The 27,653-nt window shown below is 42.9% G+C and overlaps 1 protein-coding gene across 1 annotated transcript; it reads left to right on the forward strand.

Moving 5' to 3' along the window:
• Positions 1-600: 600 nt before the first annotated feature.
• alox12 (arachidonate 12-lipoxygenase) lies at positions 601-18,793 on the forward strand. Its single transcript, XM_029666419.2, has 14 exons — positions 601-988; positions 3,619-3,774; positions 3,885-4,086; positions 6,662-6,743; positions 6,904-7,026; positions 8,324-8,430; positions 10,422-10,594; positions 14,453-14,596; positions 14,668-14,871; positions 14,954-15,040; positions 15,215-15,384; positions 15,813-16,035; positions 16,135-16,305; positions 16,547-18,793. Exons 2-14 carry the CDS (start codon positions 3,628-3,630, stop codon positions 16,724-16,726), a joined length of 2,013 nt encoding a protein of 670 aa, XP_029522279.1. The 5' UTR covers positions 601-988; positions 3,619-3,627; the 3' UTR covers positions 16,727-18,793.
• Positions 18,794-27,653: the final 8,860 nt, after the last annotated feature.

The following is a 27,653-nucleotide window of genomic DNA, read 5'->3' on the forward strand; positions in this document are numbered from 1 at the left end:
TCAGTTAAGTCTTTGCCCAAAGATGACACGTTTAGAACCAGCCTGATTCTATCCCACGGGATGAAGCAGCAGATCCTGTCACCGTCTACACATTCCACACGAAACACAATAAGGCAGTCTCCAAGGCAACTCCCGTTTTGCAGATAGAAGTAAGGTCTACTCAGACCGCATCTCTTAGATGTGTAAAAGCTATACGCAGAGTGACATTATGCATGTTGACATGTGCGAGAACCTCATTTGAATTTGTGAATATTTTCTCTGAATACATTTCATTTGATTTATTTTTTGACTCAGTATTGTGCTTCTCTGTAGGGGTTCTCTGAAGAGAACATCAGATATGACACTAATTATATATAACATAGTGTGTAAACGATTACACAGTAAGTTCAGGAGAGGTGCTTGTTGTGTTGGTTACATATTTTTAGACTAGGTTTTTGCATGATGCCTCAGTGGTCTTTTGTAATGCCTTATCTCTCTGTATGTGCTCATAGAGGTTGGTGTACTTCTCATTTCCTTGTGCTAGAGAGAGAAAGAGAGAGAGAGAGAGAGAGAGAAGGGGAGAGGTGCCAGAGGGAGGAGGGCATGTAGACATAAAGTGATAGAGGGAGGGGGAGAGAGAGAAGCCAAGTCATTAGCTTGGAAACGTGGACAGGTAGTGAGAGGGTGTGAATGAAAGAGGATTTTATTAAAGTGTATTTTGAAGTGTAGCAGACTGCTGGTGGATGACTGAACCGGTTGACAGTGGAGTGGACTGACTAACTTTCTGAGTGAGATTTCAGAGAGAGGGGGAAGAGGAGAGAGAGTGAGGGTTGCTCTGGAGTGAAGAAAATTTGCACTCTACACAAAGAAAGAGAGAGAGTGAGGGAAGAGGAAATAGGGACGGGGGAAGAGTTAGGTACACGGAAATAAACAGGAGAGAGAAAGAGGTGTAGAGAAAAGTGTTCGGAGCCTAACAGTGAATGTTCTATCTTTCCCTAACAGCAGTGAGGTAAGTTCTTCCTTTTGCTGTTATACTGTCTGATGAACAAACTACACACATTCTGAATGGATATGAATTAATGCATTTAGTCTGCAATAGATTACATACAGACTAGATTACATACCTAAGGGAATGCTATAGGAATGCAAGGTTGAAAAGTACTGAAATGTACAAGGAAGTAGAAAAGTACTGAAATGCAAGGTAGAAAAGTACTGAAATGCAAGGTAGAAAAGTACTGAAATGCCAGGTAGAAAAGTACTGAAATGCAAAGTAGAAAAGTACTTGTTTCCAACAAGGTAGTTTGTCAAATTTCTGCCCTGCTGGAGCTCTTCCGGTCAACGTTAAGCACCGTTATTGCGAAGTTGGAAACGTCTAGAAGCAAAAACGTCTCAGCCGTGTAGTGGTAGGCCACACAAGCTCACAGAACGGGAACGCCGACGGCTGAAGCGCGTAGAGCATAAAAAGTCGTCTGTCCTCGGTTGCGAACACTCACTACCGAGTTCCAAACTGCCTCTGGAAGCAACATCAGCACAATAACTGTTTTTTTTTGTCGGGAGCTTCATGAAATGAGTTTCCATGGCCGAGCAGCCGCACACAAGCCTAAGATCACCATGTGCAATGCCAAGGTGTCGACTGAAAAATCTGGGTTTGGCGGATGCCAGGAGAACGCTCCCTGCCCGAATGCATAGGGTGCCATTTGGAAGGCAGGCAAAGTTAATAAGTGATATTGCCATTAGGGAAAGGGCTGGACACGCTGTAAAAACAAAACCCTGATAAAAGCACAAGTGCAAACATTAGCTTTCAGTTATGAGTCTTGGGTGCGTTTTTCTCAGCTCACAAGTCTCTCCATTGTTTTAGAGCGAGGGGTGCCGTACCTATTGGGTGTGTACCGATAACTGTGTGCCTGACGTAGGCTATTAATCCATGCAAAGTTTCATAAGTTTATTCGCCACGTACAGGATACAACAGGTAAAACAGTCCAGTTCAATTCTCCCCTTGAGAGCTATTTCCCAACAATGCAGTGATAATAATATAGATAATCATGGAAAATATTTAAAAAATTGAAAAACACGAACTACAATAAGAGTTAAAGTAACATTAGAATGCAAGTATATACAGGTCAGTGCCAGTACCTTATTCAATGTGCAGGGTTACTGGAGGGGTTCAGGTGGGTTTATACATAAAAAGTGACTGCTAGTAGGATATGCATGCAAACCGGGCCAAAAAAGCCAAACCTAACACAATATCTGCCAATTAATTTCCAGCAATATTGCCCATCTGTCTGTATGGTGTGTGTGCGTTTGTCTATCACTCTGTGTGTACCAGTTGATGTGATAACAGTCTTGTGGGTTGACAGAGAAACTTTCCCCAAAAAGTTCTCAATTAGGCCTAAATGTTAACTGCAAAGTAGGCTTACCTGTCAAATTAATCAATTATTTTGATCTATTTTTTTTTGTATTGTTATTTGCTACCTTTGCCATGAGATGAGCAGCAACAGTACAGAACCATTGCTAGACCGGCACATTAGATGACACATTCGTCACTCGCTAGATGTGCAACTAAAGGGCCAGATGGCAAACAAAGGGGAATTACACTCAAAAATCTATTTGTTTGTTTTTGCCAGACCTAAAAAAAAAAAAAAGGTCTTCTGGTGTGATTTAAGCATGACATGGACTCACAACATCCAAATTCGTTGTTTCTCTATGAACAATTGTAATTTCTAGTGCAAATAATAATCTAAAACCAGGAACAATGTCCCAGATCATTTTGTTTGGGGAAAATACTAAACTGATATCATAGTGCTTAACCCTTAGAGTTAAGCACGACGCAATGCGGAGTGCCTGGATACTGCCCTTAGCCGTGGTATATTGGTCATATACCACAAACCCCTGAGGTGCCTTATTGCTATTATAAACCGGTTAACAACATAATTAGAGCAGTAAAAATAAATGTTTTGTATACGGTCTGATATACCACAGCTGTCAGCCAATCAGCATTCAGGGCTTGAACCACCCAGTTTATAATAACCATTATTTTACCAGGTGTATTGACAGAAAGCACTATCTTTTCTGGTACACTAAGGACCTGGGGGAAGAGTTGCAGGGGAGAGGAGAAAAGAAGAATGTGCCTATTTGAAAGCTCAAAAAAAATATATATATAGCACGCACATGTTTATTTATTTTTATTTTTAAGTAGCTCTCCTGCTAGAAAAGGTTGCAGACACCTGGTCTATGGTGTCTGGGATGATGGACAGCATTTCAAAGCACTTCATGATTACAGATTTTAGTGCTACAGAGGGGTAGTCTATGTCGCAGGTAGCCTTAGAGCTCATGAGAGCAGGAATGATGGTGGTCAGCTTGAGACATGTCAGGATTATAGACTGCGATAAGGAGAGATTGAAAATGACCATGAAATTGCCTGCCAGCTGGTCTACCTTTAGGCACAGATATAGGATCAGGTTACCCTCCTCAAGTCTTAACCTGAACCATAAGAAGATAAACATTAAACTGACCTGAGATCTGTATTTGAGGACACACCAGACTCCTCAGCCCCTATGCACCACACTCAGAAATGTTCTGACATAGAGCCAACAACCTCAGCCTTGTGTGTGTGTGTGTGTGTGTGTGTGCATGTACCAGTGTTTTTAGATGGAGGAATATAAGGTGACAGTTGCTACAGGCACATCAGAGTATTCCGGCACCAATAACTACATATATGTCACCCTGGTTGGAGAGAATGGACAGAGTGAGAGAACAATCCTGGACAACCCTGGACTGGACTTCTGTAGAGGAGCGGTAAGTAGGGCTGTGTTGTGTTGTGCGTGTGATCCAAGCGGAGTACAAGGTGTATGTGTGTGTCATTTTTAGGTAGGTTCATATAAAGTGTGTGTGTGTCTCTCCCCCAGGTGGATGAGTACAAGGTGTGTAGCCCAGCCCCTCTGGGTCCTCTCCTCCTGGTTCGTCTGGAGAAGCAGCGTTACTGGGTAGAGGATAACTGGTTCTGTCGCTATGTCACTGTGGAGCCACCAGGTGGTGGTATAGCCCTCACCTTCCCCTGCTACCGCTGGCTCATAGGAGACGTCAAGGTGGAGATACGAGAAGGCACAGGTAATTAATTGGTAAAGGAAAGAAGTTGCCCCTCAATATACTGCTCTCAAGTCAGTTTGCATTTTTTTCCCTTTCGTGTTAAAGGTTAATGTTTTGGGGTGAGAAAGCAGATCCTAGATCTGTGTCCTAGATTTGGTCAAACAAAGGGCACGAGTCACCAGAATAGCTTCAATGCACCTTGGCATAGAAATTCCATCATTTGATGTTTAGTTGTTGGTGGTGCAAAACGCTGTCTCAGGGGCTGCTCTGAAAATTCCCATAAGTGTTCACACACACACCTTTCAAAACCCCTCTGCTCCTTTGACACCCCTCTTTCAAAGTCACTGAGATCTCTTCTTCTAGCCATGGTAGCCAAAATAATGAGCAACTGGGCATTTTTATACATGACCCTAAGCATGATGGAATGTTAATTGCTTAATTAACTCTGGAACCACAACTGTGCAAAATGACGCCGGAGGGGAGGGCAGCCGTTTCATCAGCTCTTAACCAACCATGCTATTTTGTTTTGTTATTTCGCTTTGTTCGTAACTTGTTTTGTACACAATGTTGCTGCTACTGTCTCTTATGACCGAAAATACATCTTCTGGACATCAGAACTGGGATTACTCACCTCAAATTGAAGAAGAACTCTCGCTCATCGGATGTCGCAGGGCCTGCAAACTATTACAGCCGAGAGCTGCCCAGTGACACGAGCCTATCAGACGAGCTAAATAAATTCTATGCTCGCTTCGAGGCAGGTAACACTGAAACATGCATGAGAGCATCAGCTGTTCCGGATGACTGTGTGATCACGCTCTCCGCAGCCGATGTGAGTAAGACCTTTAAACAGGTCAACATTCACAAGGCCGCTGGGCCAGATGGATTAACAGGACGTGTATTGCGAGCATGCGCTGACCAACTGGCAAGTGTCTTCACTGACATTTCAACCTCCCCCTGTCCGAGTCTGTAACACCAACATGTTTCAAGCAGACCACCATAGTCCCTGTGCCCAAGAACACTAAGGTAACCTGCCTAAATGACTACCGACCTGTAGCACTCACATCTGTAGCCATGAAATGCTTTGAAAGGCTGGTCATGGCTCACATCAACACCATTATCCCAGAAACCCTAGGACCCACTCCAATTTGCATACCGCCCAAACAGATCCACAGATGACGCAATCTCTATTGCACTCTACACTGCCCTTCCCCACCTGGACAAAAGGAACATCCATGTGAGAATGCTGTTCATTGACTACAGCTCAGCGTTCAACACCATAGTGCCCACAAAGCTCATCACTAAGCTAAGGACGCTGGAACTAAACACCTCCCTCTGCAACTGGATCCTCGACTTCCTGACGCCCCCAGGTGGTGAGGGTAGGTAACAACACATCCGCCACACTGATCCCCTCAGGGTACTCCCTGTTCAATCATGACTACACGGCCAGGCACAACTCCAACACCATCATTTTCTGATGACACAACAGTGGTAGGCCTGATCACCGACAACGACGAGACAACCTATAGGGAGGAGGTCAGAGACCTGACCGTGTGATGCAAGGGCAACATCCTCTCCCTCAACGTGATCAAGACCAAGGAGATGATTGTGAACTACAGGAAAAGGAGGACCGAGCATGCCCTCATTCTCATCGACGGGGCTGCAGTGGAGCAGGTTGAGAGCTTCAAGTTCCTTGGTGTCCACATCACCAACAAACTAGCATGGTCCACCAAGACAGTTGTGAAGAGGGCACGACAAAACCTATCCCCCCCTCAGGAGACTGAAAATATTTGGCATGGGTCCTCAGATCCTCAAAAGGTTTTATAGCTGCACCATTGAGAGCTTCCTGACGGGTTGCATCACTTCCTGGTAAGGCAACTGCTCGGCCTCTGACCACAAGGCACTACAGAGGCTAGTGTTAACGGCCCAGTTCATCACTGGGGCCAAGCTTTCTGCCATCCAGGACCTCTATACCAGGTGGTGTCAGTGGAAGGCCCTAAAAATGGTCAAAGACTCCAGCCACCCTAGTCATAGACTGTTCTCCCTGCTACTGCACGGCAAGCGGTACCGGAGCTCCAAGTCTAGGTCAAAGAGGCTTCTAAACAGCTTCTACCCCCAAGCGATAAGACTCCTGAAACAAATAGCTACACAGATTATTTGCATTGCCCCCCTTCCATGTTGCTGCTAATCTCTTATTTTCTATGCATAGTCACTTTAATACCTACATGTACATATTACCTCAATTACCTCGACACCGGTGCCGCCCGCACAATGACTCTGTATCGGTACCCTCTGTATATAGCCCCGATATTGTTATTTACTGCTGCTCTTTAATTATTTGTTATTCTTATCTCTTACATTTTTGGGGGAAATTTTCTTAACTGCATTGTTGGTTAAGGGCTTGTAAGTAAGCATTTCACTGTAAGGTCCTGTTGTATTCGGCGCATGTGACAAATACAATTGGATTTGATTTGTGTGGAAGCACCTGCGTTCAATATCATTTGTATCCCTCGTTTACTCAAGTGTTCCCTTTACTTTGGCAGTTACCTGTATGTGTGAGTGAGTCATCCCTCTCTCGCTGTCTCTCTCCCTCCTTTAGCGAAGAGACTCTGTGACGATACCTCTCCTCAGCTATTGGCTCACAGAAAAACAGAACTGCAGGAGAGACAAACTATATACAGGTCAGTAAGATTACAGAAATGATGTTACACACACACACACACACACGTGCACACACCTATTTAGGAACACAGTCACAGAAATACAAATGCACACACGCGTCCCAATTCCAATCGCTCCAGAAAGAGAGCCTAGTTCTTACAGTTATGTTTGTTTATCCAGATGGACTGCATGGGCTTCTGGGATTCCCAAGTGTATCGATGCCAAGACCGAAGCAGACCTGCATCAGGACGTACGTTTTGACAGCGAGAAAAGGAGCGACTTTGAGGGTTCCTTACACTATGCGTGAGTTACACACATTTTTCTGTGTGATGTTATTCTTACGCCTTGACATTCACACATGCTGGTCAAATTTCCCCTAAATCTAATGTAAATCTAATGTAAAATGTCCCTCACTTGCTCAGACATATATCTTACCCACATTATGTGTCTCAACTTCCCCCTTTCTTAAAAAAATATGTTCCATTTCTCTCTCCTTACCCCACCTCACCCCCTCGATCTCTTTCTCTACCCCCTCTCTCACCCATCACCCCCTCGCTCTACCCTCTCTCTCTCATCCATCGCCCGCTCTCTACCCTCTCTCTCCCACCCATCGCCCGCTCTCTACCCTCTCTCTCTCACCCATCGCCCGCTCTCTACCCTCTCTCTCCCACCCATCGCCCGCTCTCTACCCCTCTCTCTCACCCATCGCCCGCTCTCTACCCTCTCTCTCCCACCCATCGCCCGCTCTCTACCCTCTCTCTCCCACCCATCGCCCGCTCTCTACCCTCTCTCTCCCACCCATCGCCCGCTCTCTACCCTCTCTCGCTCACCCATCGCCCGCTCTCTACCCTCTCTCTCCTCACCCATCGCCCGCTCTCTACCCTCTCTCTCTCACCCATCGCCCGCTCTCTACCCTCTCTCTCTCACCCATCGCCCGCTCTCTACCCTCTCTCTCTCACCCATCGCCCGCTCTCTACCCTCTCTCTCTCACCCATCGCCCGCTCTCTACCCTCTCTCTCTCACCCATCGCCCGCTCTCTACCCTCTCTCTCTCACCCATCGCCCGCTCTCTACCCTCTCTCTCTCACCCATCGCCCGCTCTCTACCCTCTCTCTCTCACCCATCGCCCGCTCTCTACCCTCTCTCTCTCACCCATCGCCCGCTCTCTACCCTCTCTCTCTCACCCATCGCCCGCTCTCTACCCTCTCTCTCTCACCCATCGCCCGCTCTCTACCCTCTCTCTCTCACCCATCGCCCGCTCTCTACCCTCTCTCTCTCACCCATCGCCCGCTCTCTACCCTCTCTCTCTCACCCATCGCCCGCTCTCTACCCTCTCTCTCTCACCCATCGCCCGCTCTCTACCCTCTCTCTCTCACCCATCGCCCGCTCTCTACCCTCTCTCTCTCTCACCCATCGCCCGCTCTCTACCCTCTCTCTCTCACCCATCGCCCGCTCTCTACCCTCTCTCTCTCACCCATCGCCCGCTCTCTACCCTCTCTCTCTCACCCATCGCCCGCTCTCTACCCTCTCTCTCTCACCCATCGCCCGCTCTCTACCCTCTCTCTCTCACCCATCTCTCCCTCCCTTCTTCTCTCTCCAAGTATTCTAGAGCTGTCTCTGAAGAAACTAGCCATCAGGTTTGGAAAGTCATGGGATGATCTGGAGGACTTTAAACGATGCTTCTGGAAACTCAAAAGCCCCATAGCTGGTAGAGTACAGTAAAACAAATATACAATATTTACATTCAGTGCTCCCTCCCATCTGCATCAGAGGTGTTATTGGTTGTAGAGTACAGGCCGACACTTTTTATTGCCAGTCTCTTCCTGTTCCTAATCACAGACGTTTAGGAAGTGAGGCCTCGGAGTAATGCAACAACAGTTTTCACCTAACTTAATCAGTGTTTCATCTACTGTTTCACATTGCAATATATCTCCATATAAAGTAATTAGGTCAATTTTGAATATTTTAGAGAATTGATTAAATAATTGTTTCATATATGGTCAATTAATTTTCCCACATTACATATAACACTTCTCTATATTTACTCTCTCAGTCCTATTATTATACAGTATATCATATGGTGCAATTTTCACAAGTATTTTGTACCTTTTTACAATTCTTAGTACAAAACTCAAAACACATCACCAAACAGGAAGTTGTTTCAGAACTCTAAGCAAATGTTCAATTGACTAAGTACAACACACAAAATCATACAGTCACTTTTTCACCAAACCTAGTCAGCGTTTCATCTACCGTTTCACATTGCAACACATTTTCATATCGTGGCCTTTCACAATGCCGTCGTGGCCTTTCACAATGCAATGCTCACATTTACTTTTGATATGATTCTCTTTTTTGTTCAAATACATTTGACTATTACTTAACCCGACGCCTCTTGATGATCACCTAAACGTTTCGGTAAACCTATAGAACTGGTTCGTCTACTACACATTTTTGGAGAACTAATTCAAATTTACAGTATGTCTGTAAGGTAGAAACATAAGTATATATACTCAAATGTACTACTATGATGATTACTTATGATTTTACTTCATAGCAAGTTTTAAAAAATTTTTTATCTGATATTCGCATGATCAGAGATGTACTGTATGTAACAAATCAAAGTTTATTGGTTGCGTACACAGATTAGCAGATGTTACAGCAGGTGCAGCGAAATGCTTGTGTTTCTAGCTCCTACAGTGCAGTAATACAATACTACTACGCAAATCATCCAAAAAGTCAAAAACAAGAAAGAAATACATCCCCTATAAACTAAACATGTGTCCAGTATTGTATTGTACGTAGTTGCTCGTGTTTCTTGGCCCAAGCAAGTCTCTTCTTATTATTGGTGTCCTTCAGTGGTGGTTTCTTTGCAGCAATTCGACCATGAAGGCCTGATTCACACAATCTCCTCTGAACAGTTGATGTTGAGATGTGTCTGTTACTTGAACTCTGAAGTATTTATTTGGGCTGCAATTTCTGAGGCTGGTAGCTCTAATGAACTTAATCCTCTGCAGCAGAGGTAACTCTGGGTCTTCCTTTCCTGTGGCGGTCCTCATGAGATCCAGTTTCATCAAAGCGCTTGATGGTTTTTGCGACTGCAGTTGAAGGAACTTTAAAAGTTCTTGAAATGTTCCGCATTGACTGACCTTGACATCTTAAAGTAATGATGGACTGTCTTTTCTCTTTGCTTATTTGAGCTGTTCTTGCCATAATATGGACTTGGTCTTTTACAAAAATAGAGCTACCTTCTGTATACCACCCCTATCTTGTCACAACACAACTGATTGGCTCAAACGCATTAAGAAGGATAGAAATTCAACAAATGAACTTTTAAGAAGACACACCTGTTAATTGAAATGCATTCCTGGTGACTATCTCATGCAGCTGGTTGAGAGAATGCCAAGAGTGTGCAAAGCTGTCATCAAGGCAAAGGGTGGCTATTTGAAGAATCTCAAATATATAACACATTTTTTATTATTACATGATTCCATATGTGTTATTTCATAGTTTTGAGGTCTTCACTATTATTCAACAATGTAGAAAATAGTGAAAATACAGAAAAACCCTTGAATGAGTAGGTGTTCTAAAACCTTTGACCGGTATTGTAGATTATTATATTAAGAAATTATTATTGATACATTCAGACAGTACTTTTTCATTCTGTGGTTGATTGATTGATTATCCCTATGGTTCCAGAGTACTGTATGGAGCACTGGAAGGAAGATTGGTTCTTTGGGTACCAGTGTCTGAATGGTTCAAACCCCCGCATGATCCAGCGCTGCAAGGAGCTTCCAGGAAACTTCCCCGTCTCTGGGGACATGGTGCAGGGGTCGCTGGCACCCAGGACCACCCTGGACAAGGAGCTCAAGGTGGGGCCCATCTATCTATCTCTGTCTGACCCCCCTAGGGTCCATCTACCTGTCCTTCTGTGTACGTGCCAAAATAGCACCCTATTCCCAAAATCGTGCCCTACTTTTCACCAGAGCTCTAATTGCAAAATAGTGTACTTTTGTCCAGAGCCATATTCCCTACACTCTTAGAAAAAAGGGTTCCAAAAGGGTTCCTTGGCTGTCCCCATAGGAGCACCCTTTTTGGTTCAATGTAGAACCCTTTTGGGTTCCATGTAGAACCCTCTGTGGAAAGGGTTCTACGTGGAACCCAAAAAGGTTCTACCTGGAGCAAAAAAGGGTTCTTCTAAGGGTTCTTCTATGGGGACACCTAAAGAACCCTCGTAGGTTCTAGAGAGCACTTTTTTTCTAATAATGTATATAGTGCACTACTTTTCACCAGAGATCTTTTCCCTAGTGCACTACTTTTAAACAGAGCTCTATTCCCTATATAGTGCACTACTTTTAAACAGAGCTCTATTCCCTATATAGTGCACTACTTTTAAACAGAGATCTATTCCCTATATAGTGCACTACTTTTAAACAGAGATCTATTCCCTATATAGTGCACTACTTTTAAACAGAGATCTATTCCCTATATAGTGCACTACTTTTAAACAGAGCTCTATTCTCTATATAGTGCACTACTTTTAAACAGAGCTCTATTCCCTATATAGTGCACTACTTTTAAACAGAGCTCTATTCCCTATATAGTGCACTACTTTTAAACAGAGCTCTATTCCCTATATAGTGCACTACTTTTAAACAGAGCTCTATTCCCTATATAGTGCACTACTTTTAAACAGAGCTCTATTCCCTATATAGTGCACTACTTTTAAACAGAGCTCTATTCCCTATATAGTGCACTACTTTTAAACAGAGCTCTATTCCCTATACTTTTAAACAGAGTGCACTACTTTTAAACAGAGCTCTATTCCCTATATACTACTTTTGCTCTATTCCCACTACTTTTAAACAGAGCTCTATTCCCTATATAGTGCACTACTTTAAACAGAGCTCTATTCCCTATATAGTGCACTAGTAAACAGAGCTCTATTCCCTATATAGTGCACTACTTTCAAACAGAGCTCTATTCCCTATATAGTGCACTACTTTTAAACAGAGCTCTATTCCCTATATAGTGCACTATAGTGCACTTTTAAACAGAGCTCTATTCCCTATATAGTAGCTTTTAAACAGAGCTCTATTCCCTATATAGTGCACTACTTTTAAACAGAGCTCTATTCCCTATAGTGCACTGCTTTTGCACTACTTTTAAACAGAGCTCTATTCCCTATATAGTGCACTACTTTTAAACAGAGCTCTATTCCCTATATAGTGCACTACTTTTAAACAGAGCTCTATTCCCTATATAGTGCACTACTTTTAAACAGAGCTCTATTCCCTATATAGTGCACTGCTTTTAAACAGAGCTCTATTCCCTATATAGTGCACTACTTTTGACCGGAGCCTTTTCTCTATATGGGTGACTACAGAAGTGGTGTAAATTGCTGTCCCACACCAAAAACATATTTTAAAAAACAATTGTGTCTCCAAACTTAGGACATTTATTTACATCATGATATGTTCTAATTGAATCCAAGGCAATAACAAACATAAGCTAATATAGTACAAAGTAACCATTTATACACCTGTCCCAAACCCTGATTTCCTAAACTTCATGTTTGAAAATAAAGCAATGTAAAAAATAATATTACACTTTCATTTCAATAGAACATCTTGAGTTGTTCTATTATTACATTGAAAGATACTGATCTAATTATTTGTTTGGGTTATTTTTAAACCCCTTTTGAGGTCACTCCCAAAACACACACTTTAAAAGACTGTAGAATGAAGGTGCCTTAAGCTACAACCCTACAAATACCACTAGGTGATGGGATTGCACCCCTCTCCAGGATGGCCACATGGTGAGTAGTCTGTCTGCAAACATTTTGGAGAAATTTTGTGAGCAAGTTGGTAAATCTTAATGTATTTTTTAAGTGTCACTACCGAACATCTAATACAGTTGAAGTCGGAAGTTTACATACACTTAGGTTGGAGTCATTAGAACTCGTTTTTCAACCACTCCACAAATTTCTTGTTAACAATCTATAGTTTTGGTGATTTATAGTTTTATAGTTTTGTCGGTTAGGACATCTACTTTGTGCATGACACAAGTAATTTTCCCAACAATTGTTTACAGACAGATTATTTCACTTATAATTCACTGAATCGCAATTCCAGTGGGTCAGAAGTTTACATACACTAAGTAGACTGGGCCTTTTAAACAGCTTGGAAAATTCCAGAGAATGATGTCATGGCTTTAGAAGCGTCTGACATCATTTGAGTCCATTGGAGGTGTACCTGTGGATGTATTTCAAGGCCTACCTTCAAACTCAGTGCCTCTTCGCTTGACATCATCATCAAAAATTGTAGACCTCCACAAGTCTGGTTCATCCTTGGGAGCAATTTCCAAACGCCTTAAGGTACCACGTTCATCTGTACAAACAATAGCACGCAAGTATAAACACCATGAGACCACGCAGCCGTCATACCGCTCAGGAAGGAGGTGCGTTCTGTCTCCTAGAGATGAACGTACTTTGGTGCGAAAAGTACAAATGAATCCCAGAACAACAGCAAAGGACCTTGTGAAGATGCTGGAGGAAACCAGTACAAAAGTATCTATATCCACAGTAAAACGAGTCCTATATTGACATAACCTGAAAGGCCGCTGCTCCAAAACTGCCATAAAAAAAGCCAGACTACGGTTTGCAACTGCACATGGGGACAAAGATCGTACTTTTTGGAGAAATGTCCTCTGGTCTGATGAAACAAAAATAGAACTGTTTGGCCATAATGACCATCGTTATGTTTGGAGGAAAAAGGGGGAGGCTTGCAAGCCGAAGAACACCATCCCAACCGTGAAGCACGGGGGTGGCAGCATCATGTAGTGGGGGTGCTTTGCTGCAGGAGGGACTGGTGCACTTCACAAATGTGTCTGTTACTTGAACTGTGTGAAGCATATATTTGGGCTGCAATTTCTGAGGCTGGTAACTCTAATGAACTTATCCTCTGCAGCAGAGGTAGCTCTGGGTCTTCCATTCCTGTGGCGGTCCTCATGAGAGCCAGTTTCATCATAGCGCTTGATGGTTTTTGCGATTGCACTTGAAGAAACATTCAAGTTCCTGAAATGTTGCGGATTGACTGACCTTCATGTCTTAAAGTAATGATGGACTGTCTTTTCTCTTTGCTTATTTGAGCTGTTCTTGCCACAATATGGAATTGGTCTTTTACCAAATAGGGCTATATTCTGTATACCACCCCTACCTTGTCACAACACAACTGATTAGCTCATACGCATTAAGGAAATAAATTCCGGTGCACCTTTTAAGAAGGCACATCTGTTAATTGAAATGCATTCCAGGTGACTACCTCATAAAGCTGGTTGAGAGAATGCCAAGAATCTGCAAAGCTGTCATCAAGGCATAGGGTGGCTACTTTGAAGAGTCTAAAATATATTTAGATTTGTTTAACACTTCTTTAGTTACTACATGATTCCATGTGTAATTTCATAGTTTTGATTTCTTCACCATTATTCTACAACGTAGAAAATAGTCAAAATAAAGAAAAACCCTTGAATGAGTAGGTGTGTCCAAACTTTTGACTGGTACTGTATATATACATTTACAAAAAAATATATATGGGATTTGGAAATGATGCAGTTGATTACATTGACAGAACTGCAATATTAAAGCTGATCTACCCCCTAAAAGAAATACTATCTTAACCCTAGCCTCAGCTGCCTCTACAGATTTTCCTCTCTCCTCCCTTCATCTCTAGGCTGGTAACATCTACTTGATTGACTATGCCATTATGGATGGTGTTCCCACCAATGTAATCAGGGGGAAACCACAGTACATCGCTGCACCTCTGTGTCTACTATATGAGCACCCTGACCGGGGACTCATACCCATTGCCATACAGGTAGGACTGGACACACACACACACACACACACACACACACACACACTTTATGAATCCCTTCTCTTCTCCAGCTAGGACAGACTCCTGGCTTGGACACCCCCATCTTCCTGCCTAATGACCCCCCCCTGGCCTGGCTATTGGCTAAGATTTGGGTCCGTCACTCAGAGTTCCAGGTGTTCCAGTTGCTGTCACACCTGTTGAGAACGCACCTGTTGGTAGAAGTGTTCTGTGTGGCTACGTTACGTCAACTTCCTGCTGTACACCCTGTATACAAGGTAGGAGCGTGTGTGCGTGTATGTGCGCGAGCGTGAACGTGTGTGCGTGTGTTGCTGTCTCATCCCCCTCTCTTGTCTTTAGCTCCTGGCTCCCCACCTGCGCTACACTCTGGAGATCAACTGCAGGGGACGGACTCAGCTCGTCTCCGCTGACGGCATCTTCAAAAGGGTCAGCTCGCTATTCTCTTCTTTGACGATTAATTTTCCCCATATTTTGTAACTCCCCCCGAATGTGCGAAATGTCATATAGATAGAAGGACCGCTTTGAAAGTGGTGGACCAGTGGTTCGATTTCCCACCATTGCGGTCTATGCTGACAGCATCCTCCTGCTCTCTTCCTCCAGGTGGTGTCTACAGGAGGGGAGGGCCTGCTCGTCCTGTCCCAGAGAGAGTACAAGGTCCTGACCTACCGCTCTCTCCAGCCCTGCTGGGACTTCCAACAGCGCGGCGCCACCACGCTCAAAGACTACTTCTACAGGGAGCACAGCCTCATGCTGTGGGATGCCATACACAGGTTTTTACTTATTTTACCCCTATGCGGCTGTCGTCGAAATGGCATCTTATTCCCTATAGGCCCTGGTCAACAGCAGTGCACTTAATGGGGAATAGGGTGCAGAGCCACTAAGCTCAGAGACTACTTCTACATGGAACACAGGCTGATGCCGTGGGACGCCATACACAGGTGCAATACCCGTGTAACCACTTCTTTATGACCACAGACACATTGTTTATTAGGTTGTAAGTGGAAAGCAAGGAGGGGACATGCTCTTAGGCCTGAAATATGGACATGCTGAAATTCATATTGGGGAAGATAAGACGTTCTAATCGTTGTGCAGTATTAACTCCTTTAATTAGCCTTCTCTTTACTCTCCATCTTTATTTCTACCTCACTGTTTGTTTACCTCTCCCCCCCTCCCTCCCTCTCTCTCCGCCCCTCCATAGCTTTGTCTCAGGGATGATATCTGTGTACTACCAATGTGACAGTGATGTGGTGGAGGACCCTGAGCTACAGACCTGGATAAAGGACATCGCTGAGGAGGGCTTTGTCGATGTCCCCACGTTTGGCTTGTCCAACGAACTCAAAAACAAAGCAGAGCTGGTTACCTTGCTGAGTGTAGCCATCTTCACGAGCACAGCACAGCACGCAGCCACCAACAATGGACAGGTACTTCACAAACACACACACACACCAGGCACGCGAGCAAGCAAGCACACACACATGCGCGCACATTTCTATGAACTCACTCCGCTCTCTTTAACATAGTTTGACTGGTGTGCTTGGGTACCCAACACCCCGTGCACCATGCGTCACCCCACGCCAACCGACAAGGATGCTGTTACCATGGAGATGATAATGGACAGCCTGCCTGATGTCAGCCAAACATGTTTGGAGATGGCGATCACATGGCACCTGGGGCGGCCACAACCTGATGCAGTAAGTTAAAGGGTTACGCTGACGCTAGCCGAGCCCATAGAATTCCAGTCGAACTTGTGAGTAGTTACCGTACACATTATTTTAAGTAGGGGTGGTACTACCTCAACATACATTTTTGGTTCCATTTCAAAACGCTTTCTCCTGTTTGCTCCAACTGAATGAAACCCTTGTCTCCCACCTTTTGTTCTTTCTCTCCTGCTCTCTCTCTCTTTCTCTTCCGCTATCCCCCTCTCTGCTCCAGGTCCCGTTGGGTCAGTATCCAGAGCAGTACTTCACTGAGCTCCAGGCCCAGGAGGTGATTGACAGGTTCAGACAGGAACTGAAGGATATAGAGGAACACATCCTGAGCCAGAACCAGGGACTGGAGCTACCTTACCTCTTCCTCCTGCCCAGTCGCATCGAGAACAGCATTACTATATAGATTAGACCCCAATGTCTTATCATCATTACTTTTTTACTAATTGAGGAGCAGGGCCGGACAATCGCATTTGGGGCCCTGCTGAGGAGCATCCCACTGGGCACAGACATCAGTTCAACTTCTTGTTTTGATATACAGTTCCAGTCAGAAGTTTGGACACACGTACTCATTCAAGCACTTTTCTTTACTTTGACTATTTTCTACATTGTAGAATAATAGTAAATACATAAAAACTATGAAATAACACATATGGATTAATGTAGTAACCAACAAAGTGTTAAACAAATTCTTCAAAGTAGCAACCCTTTGCCTTGATGACAGCTTTGCACACTCTTGGCATTCTCTCAACCAGCTTCATAAGGTAGTCACCTGGGATGCATTTCAATTAACAGGTGTACCTTCTTAAAAGTTCATCTGTGGAATTTCTATCTTTCTTAATGTGTTTGAGAAAAATCAGTTGTGTTGTGACAAGGTATGGGTAGCTCTATTTGGTAAAAGACCAATTCCATATTATGGCAAGAACAGCTTAAATAAGCAAAGAGAAACGGCATAAAGGTCAGTCCAAGTGCAGTCGTAAAAACCGTCAAGCGCTATGATGAAACTGGCTCTCATGAGGACCGCCACAGGAAAGGAAGACACACAGTTACACAGTTACCTCTGCTGCAGAGGATACGTTCATTAGAGTTACCAGCCTCAGAAATTGCAGCCCAAATAAATGCTTCAGAGTTAAAGTAACAGATGCATCTCAACAGCAACTGTTCAGAGGAGACTGCGTGAATCAGGCCTTTATGGTCGATTTTACTACCAAAAGAATACACCACTATAGGACACCAATGAGAAGTAGAGACTTGCTTGGGCCAAGAAACACAAGCAATGGACATTAGACCAGTGGAAATCTGTCCTTTGGTCTGATGAGTCCAAATTTGAGATTTTTGGTTCCAACCGCCATGTCTTTGTGAGACGCAGAGTAGGTGAATGGATGATCTCCGCATGTGTGGTGCCCACCATGAAGCATGGAGGAGTGATGGTGTGGGGGTGCTTTACTGGTGACACTGTCTGTGATTTATTTAGAATTCAAGGCACATTTAACCAGCATGGCTACCACAGCATACTGCAGCTATACACCATCCCATCTGGTTTGTGCTTAGTGGGACTATAATTTGTTTATCAGGACAATGATCCAAAACACACCTCCAGGCTTTGTATGGGCTATTTGACCAAGAATGAGACTGATGTAGTGGTGCATCAGATAACCGGGCCTCCACAAACACCCGACCTCAACCCAATTACAATGGTTTAGGATGAGTTGGAGTGAAGAAAAAGCAGCCAACAAGTGCTCAGCATATGTGGGAACTCCTTCAAGACTGTTGGAAAAGCATTCCTCATGAAACTGGTTGAGAGAATGTCAAGAGTGTGTCAAGAGTGTGTAAAGCTATCATCAAGGCAAAGGGTGGCTAATTTGAAGAATCTCATATCAAACATATTGATTTATTTAACACTTTTTTTTGGTTACTACAAGATTTCATGTGTTATTTCATAGTGTTGATGTCTTCACTATTATTCTACAATGTAGAAAATAGTAAAAAAAAAAGAAAAACCCTTGAATGAATAGGTGTGTGCAAACTTTTGACTGGTTCTGTACATTGGTTGAGTTCTCAACTAACGTGAATTCAATGTGAAATCAACAACAAAAATTCACCATGTCATTGGAGTTAGGTTAAAAGTTGGGTGAAAAAAAGACTAAATGCAGTTACATTGATCGCTTTTTGCAAATCCAATTCGTTTTCCACGTCATCACATAGATTTTTGGGGTTGAAATTATGTGGAAACAACATTGATTCAATGTTTTTGCCCAGTGGATAGGCCATCAACTACAGTTCTCCAGCAAACACTGCCTTAACCTTTATCCCAGTTAACCCAGAACTAAAATCCAGATTATGCACCAGGACTAAGGGAGTAGTTGAAATCGGTGAGGGGGATACATTTTGGGGGGGATTCTTGCATTGGAATTATATTGAATTCTGATTATATATAATTACTCTATACCACAATAAACAAAGTTCAAATGCAGATGCTCTGAGATCTTTGAGTGCTTTTGAAATAGCCAATCTCTGCTGTGCTGTATCAGCACAATGGACAGCGCCCTACAACTAGGCCATTTCGGTCATGAATATAAGCTACAAGATAGGCTGTTTGTAATATGTGAATTGCCCTATATGAATGCAGCCTTACACACAGCTGTCTTACCAAAATCATGCAAACTAGTTTTTCATGCATGCAAACAAAAATACTGAAGAGCAGTTTGGCTTAGAATACCGACATAACTGTGAATTTGAAAGAATGGAACAGAACAAAACAGCGGTACCGGTAGGTAAACAAAATATCAGATCGATAAAGGCATGAAACAATCCATATTTAGGCTAGTTACATTAACAGTGAACAAAATCAGAATGGATATCCAAATAACCAAAACATAGCCTACTACAGTGAGATCCAGCCAGCTGTCTTGCCAAATAAATAGGCCCGCTTTAAACATGGAACAGCATGCCGCTCCCTCATGAGTTCAGCAACACGTTGTGACATGGCACAATACACTTCTGTGAATAAAACCCGACCCACGTAATTAATTAAGCAATGTACAGCCTAACACGGAACCCAAACCGGCTGTGCGCGCTATCGTGCATAAATGTATTTTGTCCCCCTACACCAAACGACAGGTTAAAATATCAAAACAAACTCTCAACCAATGACATTAATTTGGGGACAGGTCGAAAAGCATTAACCATGTACGGCAATTTAGCTAGTTAGCTTGCACTTGCTAGCTAATTTGTCCTATTTAGCTAGCTTGCTGTAGCTAGCTAATTTGTCCTGAGATATAAGCATTGAGTTGTTATTTTACCTGAAATGCACAAGGTCCTCTACTCTGACAATTAATCCACACATAAAAACGGCCAACTGTTTCTAGTCATCTCTCCTCCTTCCAGGCTTTTTCATCTTTGAACTTATATGGTGATCCATCTACACTTTCATAGTATTACCACGACAACTGGCAAAACAGTTTGTCTTTCAATCACCCACTTGGGTATAACCAATGAGGAGATGGCACGTGGGTACCTGCTTCTATAAACCAATGAGGAGATCGGAGAGGCAGGACTTGCAGCGTGATCTGCGTCAGAAATAGAAAGAAGTTATATTTTAAGCACGAGCAGTGTGGGTGCAATAATTGAATAACATGGATTTCTAAATTTATTTTGAGACGCTTGCGCACGCGACGTGTCCGGTCTGGTCAGCATGTAACATAAACACGTTTCCAATACGTACAGTTCTATATACATCAACGAAAACCAATAGGAAACCAAGAACCATAATATAATGTAGCCTATTTATTTCTATGATGACACATACTGGTAGGTAGCTATACTCAGGGGCGTAATTTGGGGTTCTTGCATTGCTAATTTCACGCTATACCACAATAAACTCAAACGTTTAAAACATGTTTTTGACCAAGCAGTGACAGGTTCAATGCCACGAAATCTCGCAGCGCTCTATCAGCACCATGGACAGCGCCCTACACACTAAAGCAAGATTAAGATTTTTTTTAAATAACTCGATTGTTTCAATCTTACCTTTTCAAACGAGTTGCAGCTTCCTTGATGCTCTGTGGAACTTCCTGAGTAATCGATCATTCCATTCTCCCCGAAATCTTCTTGTATGATCCCCTCAAATGCCAGTTGGATGAGTTGAGCTTTCCTCGGGTGTAGCATGCTTCTTCTGAGGTTACTGAACACGTTTGTCAAAAGTGGAAAATGAGTTCTCGCATGTAGCTGTGGACGCCCCAAAAGTCAGTCCATGTTTCAGTGCAGCAAGTACAGTCGGCATAGCGGAGAGAGGCCCAGAGAATCATTGCAGGATATCAAGTGGGGTCCATTTGTTCTCATTGGAGCCAGAGCAGGTGATTTCAGTCTTCAAAAAGCTGGCAAGCGGCACTAAACTCAGCTTCCACCAAATCAGTTTTGCTTAGATCCAGCATTGGTTTAATCTTTTTCACATCTAAAAAGTCATGGCTCTGGGTCAAAGGCACACAGAGCCTCCGCCAGTTGGTTGTTGCACTCGCTGAATCGTTCTGACATTTCACCAATGACAGCATCCAACGACAACGCGCTGAAGAAAATTGTTTACACTCAGTCTCTTCTCATCTGTACTACTGTACTGGTCACTACCTATTGTTGGAGATTTGTACTCACATTAACATCTTCGTTTGCTTGAACCTGGTGCGTGCCACTGACACGCCCAAATGGCTTCGAACTCGTTGTCGCACCTCAACTTCTCGACGCACTGCAGACCACTTTGACTTTGCTTTTGCGACGCTTGCGCAACTATGGGGCAAAACTTTTTTTGACAACATATAGGCTTACATTAGCTATATTTCCTCTGCAATGTTTTTTTAGTTTTTTTAAATGTACACATTATCACAACGAGCACTTGTTGTCTCTCAAATACATCCCTACAGTTGTTGGTTAGCTAGCTAGCGAATTCTAACCATATTAGCATCATTGACATGAAATTAGTCAAAACACCTAAAAGCAAGACGTGGTATCAAAACATGAAACGAGTTGAACTCAAAACAGACCTTTGGTCAGAGCGTAGGCCAAGCCAATGTAAATGTGTTTATTTGCTAGCAGCAAAATAATGTGTTTATCTACGACATGTATCAATCATTTGTGTTGTAGCGAATATCAGTTTGTGTAGAGCTTGTATTGGCTTTAATTAGGCAATGAGTTTAGGGGAAAGAAATCAAGTAAACACAGAATAGCCTCAATGCAAAATTGAATACAATGTTAGGGATGTGTAATTGATTACCTGAACTGTTGAACATTTGCTGAATTGTTTTTTAAAAAACAAATCTATTCTACTGTAGTTTTCTTCACAAGAACATCAATACTTATTTTTCATGAAGCCACTAAACGTTGCACCCATGCAGGGGATCCATTCAGGTGCGAGATAGACACTGATGCACGTAGTGGTAAAAATAAAAGTGGTCAACCTTCCCTCTTATAGTTTTTGAAACCTGTAGATCTTTATATATCCTTTCAACTAGCATGTCCTCCTGTGCACAGATGACAAAGTCACACAAGCTACAACCTGTGAGAAGGATTTGACCTCACACCTGCCAGTAGAAAGCATGAGATCTCTTCAACTTCAGCTCTCCATTCTGCATCGTCAGGTAAGGACATCATCTCTCCATTCTGTATCTTCAGGTAAGGACATCAGCTCTTCATTCTGTATCTTCAGGTAAGGGCAGTCAACATAACTTGGTACATTTGGGCACTTGACCTCAGAGTCCAAAGTGTGGTCTCACACTGGAATCAAATATGATGCCATCTGGAGAGGATCCTAACCACAGGCCATCTGGATACACTACGAAGCCACACGGAAATAAGTTAACATTCTTCAGTGTGCAGTAGTCCTGTACAGCCACTGGCTCCATGGCTAGCCCCCTCTTCATCTCCATGGTCTGCATACCAGATCCCTTGAACAGCTAGGCGGTCAGCTGAGATCTCTCCCTGGATATGGCAAACCTCTCGGAAACGAGAGGATGTTATTCTCATTTTCCTGAGCTGATGCCATTCAGGGCTGCTGCTCTGCTCCCTTGTAGCAACCTCGACTTTGTGTGACATCTCGTAGGTTGTCTCTAATGCCTTGACGTGGAACTTCTCCTGATGGCTAAGGACGTAAGCACACTGAAGACTGAAGCCTGTGGAAGTAATGGAAGTATTGGTGGAGAAGGGGCATCAGCAATCTTCACAATTTCACGGGTCTTTGGCTGTGGAAGTTGATAGGACAGCACACTGCCAGAAACGTCAGCTGACATTTCCATTTTTGTCACAAGAGGGGCAGTAAGTGGAGAAAAGTTGGCATACGTTTCTGAGACACGGAGAAGGCCCATGTCAGGCATGTATCCATTGAGTGCTTTGTAGAGAGAACTTCTGCAAAACATTTTAAAACCGTAACATCAGGTTGGAGAGATTACTATGACAAAGACTCATGTAACTTTTCCAGAAACAGCGTACAAGCCCGAAAGTTCAAATATTTTCTTCACCTTTATTTTACCAGGTAGGCTAGTTGAGAACAAGATCTCATTTGCAACTGCGACATGGCCAATATTAAGCAAAGAAGTTTGACAAATACAACAACACAGAGTTACACATGGAATAAACAAACATACAATCAATAATACAGTAAGAACATCTATATACAGCCTGTGCAAATGAGGTAGGATAAGAGAGGTAAGGCAATAAATAGGCCATGGTGGCAAAGTAATTACAATATAGCAATTAAACACTGGAATGGTAGGATGTGCAGAGGATGAAATTGCAAGTTGAGATACTGGGGTGCAAAGGAGCAAGATAAATACAGTATTGGGATGAGGTAGATTGGATGGGCTATTTACAGATGAGCTATGTACAGGTGCAGTGATCTGTGAGCTGCTCTTGACAGCTGGTGCTTAAAGCTAGTGAGGGAGGTAAGAGTAAAGAATAAAATGGATTAACATATACAGATTTATAGATTCTATATTTCCCCCCAGTCTTCGTCCCAAACATTCGTCATTACAACGTAAAGATGCCACTGTAAAGGCTTATCATCTGGATACAAAAAAAAAAAAATCACAAGAAAAAAAATTTCAGTCAGGGAACCTCCAACTTACCTTATTCCACCAGCACACGAGTTAGTAGGTTTACGGAACTCTATCCCATCAACTGGACCTGGTTTCACACCCTAATTAACAATGATTTACTGTTACAAAGGCTGAACACTTTTCAGTTGCATTTTTTTATGGATATGGATTAACTCATAAACAACAATAAACATTGTAGTGTCTAGTCTTCTTAACTAGGGGCTCATTTAACTATGCAGGAATACATTGTGTCTCAGTAACACAATTACCAAACACTGCATCAACAGATCTTCATCAAATAACCTGTTAAGTGGGCAATTCTAAATGGAGATTGGGACCCATCATTAATATCTATCTATTGATAAGATAAAACATTGACACGGTCTCCACTTCCAGGGACCTTGTTAAACATCTCCTGTGAGACACTGTCATCATGGTCAAATGTGTTGGTGTGTTTAGATCGTTCGATCGTGGAATGTGAATAAGGGCTATTGAAGACCTAATTCTACTGTAATCAATAGCGTGTGCAAATGAAATCACTCACATCGATATAGTATAGAAGTCAATGGAACTGGGAAAATAACCGTGGCGACATGTACCGTTTGCACACTTCTAAAAGACAAACCACAACGAACTTGGGTAGACTACATATACTTGTCGATAACTAAGAACGTGAGGTAGCCATTTATCAACTAATCTTCTGCCATAATGTTTGTGTTAGATTGATTGCCAATAGAAAAAGGAAAAGCAACACTTTTTTTTGACTGAATAATCATCAACTTTTTCAGCCTGGGACCCAAAATGAGAAATTCCGTGTTTTCCTGGGACCCAAGTTTAGGAAAATATGCAACTATACGTAAATATTGGAACATTTCATTGCTCTTATGCCTAAAAAAAAATGCAATATATACAAAAACAAATAACAATGAAATAACCATAAATATTTTTGTTTATTTTCTCCCATTAAAAACACTCTTACATGTCTAGGTTGGAACTGTTGCTGTTAAAATACAATAAAAATGTCATTGTGAACTGGAATAAACAGATTGATCACATCACACAGATGTATAATCGGAGACTCTGTTTTTCTAATGACTGCCTTGCCTGGTTCACCAACTACTTTGCAGACAGAGTTCAGTGTGTCAAATCGGAGGGCATGTTGTCCGGTCCTCTGGCAGTCTCTATGGTGGTACCACAGGGTTCAATTCTCGGGCCGACTCTTTTCTCTGTATATATCAGTAATGTTGCTCTTGCTGCGGGCGATTCCCTGATCCACCTCTACGCAGACGACACCATTCTGTATACTTCTGGCCCTTCCTTGGACACTGTGTTATCTAACCTCCAAACAAGCTTCAATGCCATACAACACTCCTTCCGTGGCCTCCAACTGCTCTTAAACGCTAGTAAAACCAAATGCATGCTTTTCAACCGTTCGCTGCCTGCACCCGCACGCCCGACTAGCATCACCACCCTGGATGGTTCCGACCTAGAATATGTGGACATCTATAAGTACCTAGGTGTCTGGCTAGACTGTAAACTCTCCTTCTAGACTCATATCAAACATCTCCAATCTAAAATCAAATCTAGAGTCGGGTTTCTATTCGGCAACAAAGCCTCTTTCACTCACGCCGCCAAACTTACCCTAGTAAAACTGACTATCCTACCGATCCTCGACTTCGGCGATGTCATCTACAAAATAGCTTCCAATACTCTACTCAGCAAACTGGATGCAGTTTATCACAGTGCCATCCGTTTTGTTACTAAAGCACCTTATACCACCCACCACTGCGACCTGTATGCTCTAGTCGGCTGGCCCTCGCTACATATTCGTCGCCAGACCCACTGGCTCCAGGTCATCTACAAGTCCATGCTAGGTAAAGCTCCGCCTTATCTCAGTTCACTGGTCATGATGGCAACACCCACCCGTAGCACGCGCTCCAGCAGGTGTATCTCACTGATCATCCCCAAAGCCAACATCTTATTTGGCCGCCTTTCCTTCCAGTTCTCTGCTGCCTGTGACTGGAACGAATTGCAAAAATCGCTGAAGTTGGAGACTTTTATCTCCCTCACCAACTTTAAACATCTGCTATCTGAGCAGCTAACCGATCGCTGCAGCTGTACATAGTCCATCGGTAAATAGCCCACCCAATTTACCTACCTCATCCCCATACTGTTTTTATTGATTTACTTTTCTGCTCTTTTGCACACCAGTATCTCTACCTGCACATGACCATCTGATCATTTATCACTCCAGTGTTAATCTGCTAAATTGTAATTATTCGCCTACCTCATGCCTTTTGCACACAATGTATATAGGCTCTTTTTTTCTACTGTGTTATTGACTTGTTTATTGTTTACTCCATGTGTAATTCTGTGTTGTTGTCTGTTCACACTGCTATGCTTTATCTTGGCCAGGTCACAGTTGTCAATGAGAACTTGTTCTCAACTAGCCTACCTGGTTAAATAAAGGTGAAATAAAATAAAAATAACAGAATACACACACACAGGCATTTTGATCGCGCAACCCTAAGTAACAGTACAGATTTTTTTTTAACCTGGCCATCTTACTATATAAATGATTGTTGATAGAAAATCTAGGTTGGAACTGTTGCTCTTAATTAAAATACATATTTTTTTATTCTGAACTGGAATAAACTGATTGATCACAAAAGATGCAGACCAGAAAACACACACATATACACAGTCCTAATGAGAGGTGTGTGGCTGGTTGAAGTTTTCAACAAGCATGTCTATTCTGGGCTCAGTTTTTGACAGTGCAACACTGAAGTGATGCTCAGCATTGACACCGTTTCTGTACTTGAGAACCCTGACCTGCATAGGTATGAGGTGCCAAACTGGGTCTGAACATCTTACTGCTTTCTCAGTCAGGCAGGAGACTGCTTTGCTGCAGATCAGCAAATCAGAACTGTGCGAGTATTTGTCTCAAAAAGCATCTTGCTTCAATCAATTTATTCTATTTCAGAATAAAATGTATTACTTGTGACAGCAATAATAATTTCTACAGTAAAATGTACTGTAGGCCTGAATTTTTCATCTGTACTGTTTCTTAGGATTGCACTATCAGTAGCTAACGTAAACTCACCCCATTCCGTACAAATGTATGCAACTGCAACATTCAAACGAGGCGACAAAGAAAACTAATGGGATTGTAGCGACTGTGTTGACGTCAAAATCGGGGGTGTGAACTAGGTTTCTATTCAAGCGTTGAACGACATGGTAATGGCGTTATAGTATTGGAGAAAAGTTGAAAAAACGGACCCTCATCGTGGCGTGTCATGTCGTAATGTACAGCACACATAATGCAACTATTTATGTCTTACAATCTCTCTACACCAGGTGTAGCACTTCTATCATCCTTTAAAAACAAGAAATGGACAGTGACTGGGTAAGGGGGATACCTAGTCATTTTTTTCGTCATAGTTGCATGCATCATCATTCTCAAAGCCGCTGTTTACTTCTAAGATCACTTTAGCACCGCCCTAAAAACCCGATTCAAATTCGACACAAACTTTCAAATAGGTATGTAATGACACATTATATAAACTGTTTATAGTTTTATTTACATTTTAGAGGCGACAAGGTGGTATGCTTGACAGATCGAGTGAAAAAAAGTAATTCCCACACATCTCCTCTCCTCACGATCAAGCATTAGTTTCGCTTCCCCACCCGCCATTTTTAAAAAGACACGACGAGGCTCATTGCCTGCTTGACTTATGTAGAAACGGCAGCGTTTAGGTCATGTAATTGATTTTGTTGGAAAGGGGAGAAATTGTGCTTTACAATGGTATTGACATTACAGTTGATCTGGAAGTACTACGTTTTTGGGGCGCTAAAATAAGGGCAATTGTACGGACCAAGGCGATGTACAAGTTTACGTTAGTTAGCTTGCTTTGGCTATGTGCAGTTTATTGTTTGAAAGAGAAACTCGCATCTGTAACAGTATACACTTTGGTCCGTCCCCTCGCCCATACCCGGGGTCGAACCAGGGACCCACTACACACATCAACAACAGTCACCCACGAAGCATCGTTACCCATCGCTCCAAAAAAGCCGCGGCCCTTGCAGAGCATGGGGAACCACTACTTCAAGGTCTCAGAGCAAGTGACGTCACCGATTGAAACGCTATTTAGCGCGTACCACATCCGTTACACATCTACTATTATGAGAGATCGCACTCCCTCAGTTCTGCTTATCGCCGGTTATAAAATGACAATGCCTTGCTAATTGACTTTT

The sequence above is a fragment of the Oncorhynchus nerka genome, linkage group LG8 (genome assembly GCF_034236695.1).
Source record: "Oncorhynchus nerka isolate Pitt River linkage group LG8, Oner_Uvic_2.0, whole genome shotgun sequence".
In the NCBI taxonomy this organism is placed as follows: Eukaryota; Metazoa; Chordata; class Actinopteri; order Salmoniformes; family Salmonidae; genus Oncorhynchus; species Oncorhynchus nerka.

Excerpts from the sequence above, each read along its gene's own strand:
- alox12 (XM_029666419.2), top strand. The coding sequence starts at position 3,628 with ATGGAGGAATATAAGGTGACAGTTGCTACAGGCACATCAGAGTATTCC. Across the intron at positions 4,087-6,661 it reads GGAGATACGAGAAGGCACAG|CGAAGAGACTCTGTGACGAT; the intron begins GTAATTAATTGG and ends TCCCTCCTTTAG. Across the intron at positions 15,385-15,812 it reads CTGTGGGATGCCATACACAG|CTTTGTCTCAGGGATGATAT; the intron begins GTTTTTACTTAT and ends GCCCCTCCATAG.